This window comes from Rhinopithecus bieti, unplaced genomic scaffold (assembly GCF_001698545.2).
Source record: "Rhinopithecus bieti isolate Rb0 unplaced genomic scaffold, ASM169854v2 scaffold_6776, whole genome shotgun sequence".
NCBI lineage: Eukaryota > Metazoa > Chordata > Mammalia > Primates > Cercopithecidae > Rhinopithecus > Rhinopithecus bieti.
The window spans coordinates 1,674,058-1,683,121 of NW_016805299.1; the positions used below are offsets into that span (position 1 = coordinate 1,674,058).

Below are 9,064 nucleotides of genomic sequence, written 5' to 3' on the forward strand. Positions count from 1 at the left end.
TTATTTATTTTTTGAGACAAAGCATTGCTCTGTGGCCAGGCTGGAGTGCAGTGGCACGAGCTCAGCTCACTGCAACCTCCGCCTCCCGGGTTCAGGCGATTCTCCTGCCTCAGCCTCCCGAGTAGCTGGGATTACAGGCACGGGCTACTATAGCCAACTAATTTTTATATTTTTAGTAGAGACGGAGTTTCACCATATTGGCCAGGCTGGTCTTAAACTCCTGACCTCAGGCCATCCACCCACCTTGGCCTCCCAAAGTGCTGGGATTACAGGTGTGAGCCACCGCGCCTGGCCAATATTTATTTTTATGTATTTGTTTTTCTTTTTAGAGGCTACTTGTTCTGTCACCCAGGCTGGAGCTCAGTAGCATGATCATAGCTCACTGTAGCCTCAAACTCCTGAGCTCAATTGGTCTTCCCACCTCAGACTGCCAAGTGCTTGGGACCACAGGCACATGCCAACATGCCCAGCTAATTTTTGTATTTTTTTTCTTTCTTTTTTTTTTTTTGATAGAGACAGGGACTTGCTATGTTGGCCAGGCTGGTCTCAAACTCCTGGGCTCAAGCGATCCTCCTGCCTTGGCATATGTAATATTTACAACTGAATTGTAAACCAGCAATGGTGGCTCATGCTGGTAATCCCAGCTATTTGAAAGGCTGAGGTGGGAGAATCACTTGAGCCCTGTAGTTCAAGACCAGCCTGGACAACATAGTGAGACTGTCTCTATAAAAAAATAAATAAATTAGCCAGGCATGGTGGTGCACACCTGTAGTCCCAGCTTCTCGGGAGGCTAAGGTAGGAGGATTCCTTGAGCTCAGTAGTTTGAGACCAGTCTGGACAACACAGTGGGACTCTGTTTCTACAAAAAAGTAGAAAAATTAGCCAGGTGTGGTGGCACAAGCCTGTAGTCCCAGCTACTTAGAAGGCTGAGACAAGAGGATCTCTTGAGCCTGGGAGGTTGGGGCTGCAGTGAGCTGTGATCACGCCACAGCACTCCAGCCTTGGCGACAGAGTGAAACCCTGTCTCAAAAAAAAAAAAAAAAATTCTGAAAACTCATGTTTCTTGAGGATTTACTGTGAGCCAGACACCGTGCTGAGGGCTGCCCACTTACATCTTATAACCCTATGAAGTAGACGCTGTGCCCATTTCACAGAGGAGAAAACTGAGGCTCAGAAAGGCGCAGTCACTTGTGCAAGGTGATCTAGTTGGGACTGAAAAATATTTCATGTTCCAGGAACCCCCCCACAGGCCTCTCCCCAGCTTCTCTCTCTCCCTTCTTTCCTGGGCTCCTAGAATCCTCTCTCCTTCACCTCCCCGCTTCTCTGGTTGCCAGTCAGAGCTCTGGGAAGGGCAGTACAAAGTCCAGCCTGGTGCTCCGTGGCAAACATGTTTATCTGATCCTAGAGCCAGGCTGCCCGATGCCTCCCCTCCCCCATCTGCAGCCATCACCCTCCTGTGCCGTGTCCTCCTGTGTCCTCCCTTCCTCCATCCTTCCCTTCTCTCTCCCCCAAAGAGAATAGGGTCAGTCTTCCTCTCACCAGAGCCTCTCCTGGGCTCAAACCAAAGATTTGCTATGTGCCCCTGTCCATCTGATTCCATGTCTGTCTGTCTGTCTGTCTCTCTCTCTCTCTCCTTTCTCTCTCTCTGTCTCCTTTCTCTCTCTCTCTCTCCTTTCTCTCTCTCTCTCTCTTTCCCTTTCTCTCTGTCTTTCTCTTTCACTCTTTCTCCCATACCAGGTCAAATTTAAGTTGAACTTGAAAATACAACAAAGGCCAGCCACCCTGCACGAATATCTTAGAAACAGAAGACAGGCTTTTGAATGTGAAAATGGAAAGCAAACTGTTGAAGTGAGCTGATACGAATGTTCCACTTTTAAACAATTCCTAGTAGAGTTGGGCAACAAATCCATAACAAAAAAGTGAATTTTACATGCCAGTTAGGAGACAGAGAGCCAAGGGGGCCTGACTTTCCCTTTTCTGGGAGAAGCCTCCTGTGCCACTTTTTTCTAGAACCTACTGAATCAATGTCTCTCTCTCTCCCCACCCCCACTCTTTTGCTATCACTTTCTTCTATCTGTCTGTGTGTCTCTTACACACACACACACACACACACACACACACACAGTCTCCAAGGGCCTGACTCTTTTTGAGGGCAGCTTCTCCAACTGTCCTAGCTCAGAACTGAGAGGCCAAGGCTGCACTCAGTGGTTCATGCCTCTAATCCCAGCACTTTGGGAGGCCGAGGTGGGTGGATCACATAAGGTCAGGAGTTAGAGACCACCCTGGCCAACAGAGTGAAACCCTGTCTCTACTAAAAATACAAAAATTAGCTGGGCGTGGTGTCATGTGCCTGTGGTCCCAGCTACTCAGGGGACTGAGGCAGGAGGATCACTTGAACCCGGGAGGCAGAGGTTGCAATAAGCCGAGATTGTGCCACTGCACTCCAGCCCCAGCAGCAGAGTGAGACTCTTATCTCAAAAAAAAAAAAAAAAAAAAAAACAACAACAAACAAAAGAACCAAGAGGCCAACCAAGTCTCCAAGCATCTCCTGCTTTGACTCTAATGGGTTTGAGAGTCAAACCAACATGGGTTCAAATCCCACCACTGCAACCTAGCCGCATGTGCTCCTGTATGACCCACATCAGCCCTGTAACGTGGGGAAAATCCACCCCTACCTCACACCGCTACTGGGAAAATTAAATGAGCTTCAAATAGGGAGGATGAACTTAGGGCAGTGCCTGGCACACAGTAAGTGCTGAATTTGTGGAATAATATGGTCATCATCATCATCTTAACAATGCAGCCCTGGTGACCCTTGACCCCACACAGCAGAGCCCAGGAGAGGTGAAGACCTGCCCACATCTTCCTCCTCTCTCTCCTACCCATTCCAGGGTCAATCGAATGTTCAAGGCTTTGAGCCTCTTGCCCTCTGGCCCCTGGAGTTTCAGGGCATGCAAGGTTGTGGTGTTCATCCCCACATCTGGAGGGGGAGCTGACTTCTCAGTGTGGGGGCTTTAGATTCTTTGCTTAACCTCCGTGTGCCTCAGTTTCCTCATCTGTGAAATGGGGCTAATGATATTTCAGACTTCAGAGATGGTGGGGAGGGAAAAATTAGCTTAGCGCATTTTGTAAGCCCTTTATGAACTCCGAAGCACTATATGGAAGTGTGTTGATGGTCAAGTTGAACAGCAGGAATGACTGGGAAAAGTGCAACCTCGAGGTTGCTGTATGGAGCTTGAGGTAGGAGGACCCAGGTCCAAGCCCTGGCCTGCCTTTAGTCCTTCGGAAGAGTTTCGTTTGGTAAGGCACTGCCTCTCTCAGCCTTAATTTGCTCATCTATAAAATGGGATCACTAATAATAACTGCTGTGTATTGCATTTACTACATGTGTACTCTACAAGTTCCATGCCATTTTACCCTATGGACAAAGGTTATTGTCATCTCTACCCTGCAGATGAAACTGAGGCTCAGAAAAATAAAATCACCTGCTCAGGCTAGAAAGGGGCAGAGCTGGGATTAGGATGCAGGCAGTCAGGCTTTTGTCGGGGTGTCAGATCCTCTATCCTCCCTTAGCAACTGTCTTCCTGGGTCTCGGTGCCCTGATCCTGCCTGATGGGCAGGATCAGAGCACTTCAAGGTTAGGGTTTGAAGGCCGGGGGCAGTGGCTCACGACTGTAATCCCAGCACTTTGGGAGGCCGAGGCAGGTGGATCACCTGAGGTCAGGAGTTCGAGACCAGCCTGGCCAACATAGTGAAACCCCATCTCTACTAAAATACAAAAAATCAGCCAGGCATGGTGGTGCGCACCTGTAATCCCAGCTACTCGGGTGGCTGAGGCAGGACAATCACTTGAACCCAGGAGGCGGAGTACAGTATGCCACTGCACTCCAGCCTGGGCAACAGAGCAAGACTCTGTCTCAAAAACAAAAACAACAAAAAAGAAACAGGTTGGGGTTTGAGCTGATCAGGGACAGAAGGGACCTGGGAGGACACCCAGGAAGGAACCCTGGGTCCCAGTTTCTCCCTTGGCCACATCTCAGGCTGCTGGACCCTGGCCAACAGGGCAGTAGATATCTTCAGGGCCTCAGAGAATCCCAGTCACTCACTCATTCCTGCTGTGCATCAGCCACTGGGCAGGATGTGGGTACAAGTGGTGAATAAGGCAACACAGGCCTTGTCCTTGAAGAGCTGCTATTTTCACGGCAGGAGATAGAAAACAAACAGATAAATCAGATGATCACAAGTCATGACAGGGAACCAGAGAAAGTAAACGACAGCAGTGGAAGAGAGTGATGGGGGGTGGGGCCCCCTTTTGGATGGAGCAATCAGGGAGGTGAAGGAGAAGGAACCGGCCATGGGAAGATCTGGAAAGGGGTTCCAAGCAGCAGGAAGAGCATGTGCAAAGGCCCTGGGGTGGGAATTGGCTTGGGGTGCTGAGGAACAGCAAAGCCAAAATGGCTACAGCAAAGGCAGGGAGGAAGAGAAAGACCTGGGAAGAAATCCAGGAATTTGGTGGGGTGGAGGGAGGGGAACGAAACCAAGGCAGGGAGTTTGGATTTTATTCCTTGGCCAGAAAGGGAAACTAAGGCAGAAGGAGAGGAACAGACTTGCCCAAGTTCACTCAGGGAACTAAGGGGCAGATCTGAAGAAAGAGCTCAAGTTCCTGCAGTGGTCACAAACATGGGCCACCCCGGGGAGACCTGGGACCCAGGACCCACCCAGCTCCTTCCCAGACACTGACTTCTCCCAGGAAACAGCTTGCTACTAGACATTCCGCCTCTGTACCATCTTCCCAGCCTCAACCTCCCCGATGGCCCAGGCCTTCAACAGGGGTCCCCCGCCCCTTTCTCCCTGGCCCGTTCCCCGACCCTGACTCTGGAGGCCCCACTTTTTTCACTCAGGGCGTTTTCCGATCCCTTTTGTTACCTGAACAATAAGTAACCCAGGTAGTTAGTTATAAACTCTGCAGGAACAAGGAGCTGGTTGATAATTTATAGCAACATCTCAAATTTAAATGGAAAGTAAATAGCATGCTGTTAGCATTAAAGAAAACCCAATCGGGGCAGGCGGGAAGCACTCCAGCCTCCTTGCAAGCTTGGGGCACCTCATTCTCTCCCGTGCCCCTTCTCCCAGCTGGGTCTGAGCCCCCGCCCCCCTGGCTCCTCCGTTCTGCTTCTCCCAGCTTCTCTCTCCATCTCCCCCGATGGCCTCTTTCTACACTCTCTGCCTCAGCTTCCAGGTCTCTGCTGGTCCCTAGGAAGCACTTGGACCTCTGCTTCCCCTTCAAATGCTGTGGATCAAGGCTCCCCCAACCCCACCATCCCACCAAAGGGGGCTGCTGACCGAGAGAGCTCACTCAGGTAAGAAAGCATCCCCTGCCCCCACCCTCGCCCCAAAGCCCCCAATCCCATGTGGGGCCCTGGGCAGGTCCGGCCCAGCCCCACCCCGCTGAGTTGCCTTCACCCTGGGTCTGGGATGCCTGACTCTCTGCCCCTCCCCTGCAGCTCTAGAGTCCTTTGCCCTCCTCTTCCTGCCAAGTCAGGGGGCCCTGACTGCTCCCCTGCCCCTGTCCAGGCCCTCGGGAGGCTCCCTGAGGCCTCTGGGAAAGCAGGAATCCACCAGCCCTCCCCCACCCCAGCTGGGATCAGGACCTTGGACAGAAAAGAGATGGGTCCCTTCAGAGCATCTTTGGGACTCGCTGTCTCTCTGACTCAGTGGCCACCCCCTGCAGGCCTCGGGCCCCTGGTCATAGCAATTGACAGCAGCAAACAGAGTAGGTTTGGGGCCTCCGTTGGGTGAACTTAGTCCAGCTCCTTCCCCGCTCTAAGCCCCGGTTTCCCCATTTGTGAAGCAGAGTCACTAATAGCTTCTGCCCAGGATTTCTCTCACCGTGAAGGGAAATTACTCCCGTGAAACCTCAGCACAGTGCCCAGGAAGTAGTGAACCTCCCCAAGCAGGTGCTGTAGGGTGAAGGTCAGGGAGCCCCTGGGGAGGGGTGGCCCCTGCAGCCCCCAGGCCACCTTCCTTCTCCCCATACCCCGTCCCCACCCCACTAGGTGGGAGGTGGGTTGGCCCAGATCTTTCCAGGCCACCATTTCCACAAGTTAATGATCACAGACCTTATCAGAGCCTTTTGCCGTTTATAAATGTATAAAACAAAAGAGAAATAATGAAGCATGTGGGTAATTAGTAACTAGATCAGCTCTGCTGAGGAGAGGGGAGGCATCGAGCTCAGGACCCACCCAGTTCTCCAGGAGACGGGGAGTCCGCCCGCGGATGGGAATGTAGAACGGGGAGCCTCTAATGGCGCCTGCTGGTGAGGTGGGGTGCCTGTGGCCACACAGGAAAGGGGAGCAGCTCCCACCTCGAGGCTCTGTCTGCCTCAGGTAAGAAAGACCTGGGCTTCCCTGGCTAAATGCATGAGTCCCTAGGAGGCCAGGGAAGCCCCCAAAACCCCAGCTTCAGGCCCTCCTCCCTGGCAGTGCTTCCTGGCCCCCGGAGCCTACCCGCTGAGGACTCAGTGCAGGAGTTAGGGTCTGGAGAGTATACATGATCCTAGTGGCTAAACATTTCCACCACCACCCCCAGTTCTCCAGGCATTTGAGTTGTGAACTCACCTGCTTTTTCTCCCATCTTAGACCCCCCGGGGAAATGTCTCCTGCCCAAGGACTGGGCTGAAGGCCTCAGCTCGTGGGGATTTGGGACTCTGCAGAGGAGCAGTTCAGGGGCTGGAGGCTCAACCCTCCAAGCAAGGACCCCTGTGCTCTCATGGACCCTGTCCCCCTTCCCAGCAACTAGGCTAAAGGCTGAAGCTCATGGGGACTCCACTCAGAAGGGGGGCTCATTCGGAGCTGAGGGGGCCCCTCTAGGCTCTTCCTGGGAGCTGGGGCGGGGAAGGGCTCCTTACTGCAGAAGAGTCTCCACCACGGCCTTCTGGTGGGCCGCCTCCTCAGGGCTGAGGTTCTCCAGCTCTTTGAGGATGGGTGGCGTGAAGTCTTCCCCATCGTCGTCCGTATCATCCTCGGAGCCCCGAGTCTCCCCCAGCCCATTGGGCAGCTCAGCCAGCTCCCCTCGACCGCCGCCGCAGGACTCCCCCTTGTCCAGGGGGCCATCTCCAGCCAGGAGGTAGGGCCCCGGCTCACCCAGTGCCTGGATCAGTGCCTCTTTGCTCAGCCCTGACTCGAGCAGGGCCGCCAGGAGCTCCGTCTGCAGCTGGCTCAGTTTAGAAACCATGGCTCGGCTGCCACAGGGCCACGCGGCCTAGGTCCACCACGCTAGCCGCTTCCCCCACTGCGTGGGTTGCGTTTGCCTGCCAGCCGGCAGACACAAACCAAACTCCTTGCACCCACTGCCCCCCCAAAACCCCACTAGTCAAGCCCCGTGGGCACCCCCAACCCCCAACCCTGGCCCCAGCGGCCCGTGAATCAGGGCCCCTGCCTGCTCTGTTTACATTGGAGCTGGGGAAATTCTCCAAGGTTCATATTTATCCGTGTGCTTAGCGAAGGGACTGAACTTTGGACTTCAGCCCTGCAAAGTGCAGGCCTCATGGCAGCGGAGAGGGACAGGGAGCTATGGCCTGCGATGGGAGTGGGCAGAGGGGAGGGTGGGGGAGGCGCAGGTGAGGGGCCCTGAGCAGCTGGGATGGAAGGTGCTGGGAGCCAGGGAGGCCATCGGGCGAGCAGCATTGGGTCCCACCCCCGAAAGAACCTTGTAGGGGCATCATGCTGAGACAGGAGAGCCAAAAATGCTTGCTGCTTACCAGAGCAGCCGCCGCAGGGAGCTCTGGACAGCTGGGCTAGCTCTTCTTAAGGGCAGAGGACGCTCACGGCCATTCTGGGACTCTTCCACCTCACTCCCGGCCTGACACCAGCCCACCTGTGGGAAAAAATATGTGAAGATTACCATGTGCTAAGAACAGTGCTGGCTCTGTAAGGGCGAATTCACTGCATCGCATTCCGCTGCCAGCTGTGAGTAGGTACAGAGATTATCCCCATTTTATAGAGGAGGAAATCGAGGCTCTGAATGGTTAAGCAACTTGTCCAGGGTCACACAGCCAGCAAGGCACAAGACTTGCAAGGTGAGACTGAGTTGAGATGAGTGTGACGCTTGCCCCAGGTGCAAATTTTTTATTTTTATTTTTATTTATTTTTTTTTTGAGCTAGGTTCTCACTTTGTCACCCAGGCTGGAGAGCTGTGGTACAATCATGGCTTACTGCAGCCTTGACTTCTTGGGTTCAGGTGATCCTCCTGCCTCAACCACCCAAGTACCCAAGTAGCTGGCACTACAGGCACACACCACCACGCCCAGATGATTGTGTGTGTGTGTGTTGTGTGTGTTTTGGGTTGTATATGTGTGTGTTCTTGAGACGGAGTCTCACTCTGTCACCCAGGCTTGGAGTGCAGTGGCTCGATCTCGGCTCCCTGCAACCTCCGCCTCCCACGTTCAAGCAATTCCCCTGCCTCAGCCTCTGGAGTAGCTGGCATTACAGGCACACGCCGCTACGTCCGGCTAATTTTTTTGTGTTCTTAGTTGAGTTGGGGTTTCACCATGTTGACCAGGCTGGTGTCAAACTCTTGACCTCAAGTGATTCGCCCACCTCGGCCTCCCAAAGTGCTGGGATTACAGGTGTGAACCACTGTGCCCGGCCTTGTTTGTGTATTTTTTGTGGAGAGGGGGTTTTGCCATGCTGCCCAGGTTGGTCTCAAACTCCTGGACTCAAGCCATCCACCGACCTCAGCCTCCCAAAGTGTTAGGATTACAGGTGTGAGCCACCATGCTTGGCAGCCCCAGGTGCAAATTTTAAGGGAGCGCCAAAAAACCCAGTCACCAAGGTAAATAACATTTTTATGCAATATATTTTAAAATTAAAGTTAATACAAAACCCCAAAGAATTAAAACAGATGTCTCTACAAAAACTTGTGCATGAATGCTCATAGCAGCATTATTCACAAGAGCCAAAAAGTGGAAAAAAACATCAATATTCATCACCTGATGAATGAATAAATAAAATGTGGCTCGACTATGCAATGATATAGACATACACACACACACACACACACACAC

At 53.0% G+C, this 9,064-nt stretch overlaps 1 protein-coding gene across 2 annotated transcripts in view; it reads right to left on the reverse strand.

Moving 5' to 3' along the window:
* The window catches only part of HNF1A (HNF1 homeobox A), a 24,368-nt gene extending 16,055 nt beyond the window's left edge, over nucleotides 1-8,313 (reverse strand). For both annotated transcript variants that reach the window (XM_017872099.1, XM_017872098.1), the window contains exon 1: nucleotides 6,908-8,313. In XM_017872099.1, the coding sequence (XP_017727588.1) occupies nucleotides 6,908-7,233 (326 nt within the window). In that variant the 5' untranslated portion in view covers nucleotides 7,234-8,313. The remainder of the gene's footprint in view (nucleotides 1-6,907) is intronic.
* Between the last annotated feature and the right edge of the window lie 751 nt (nucleotides 8,314-9,064).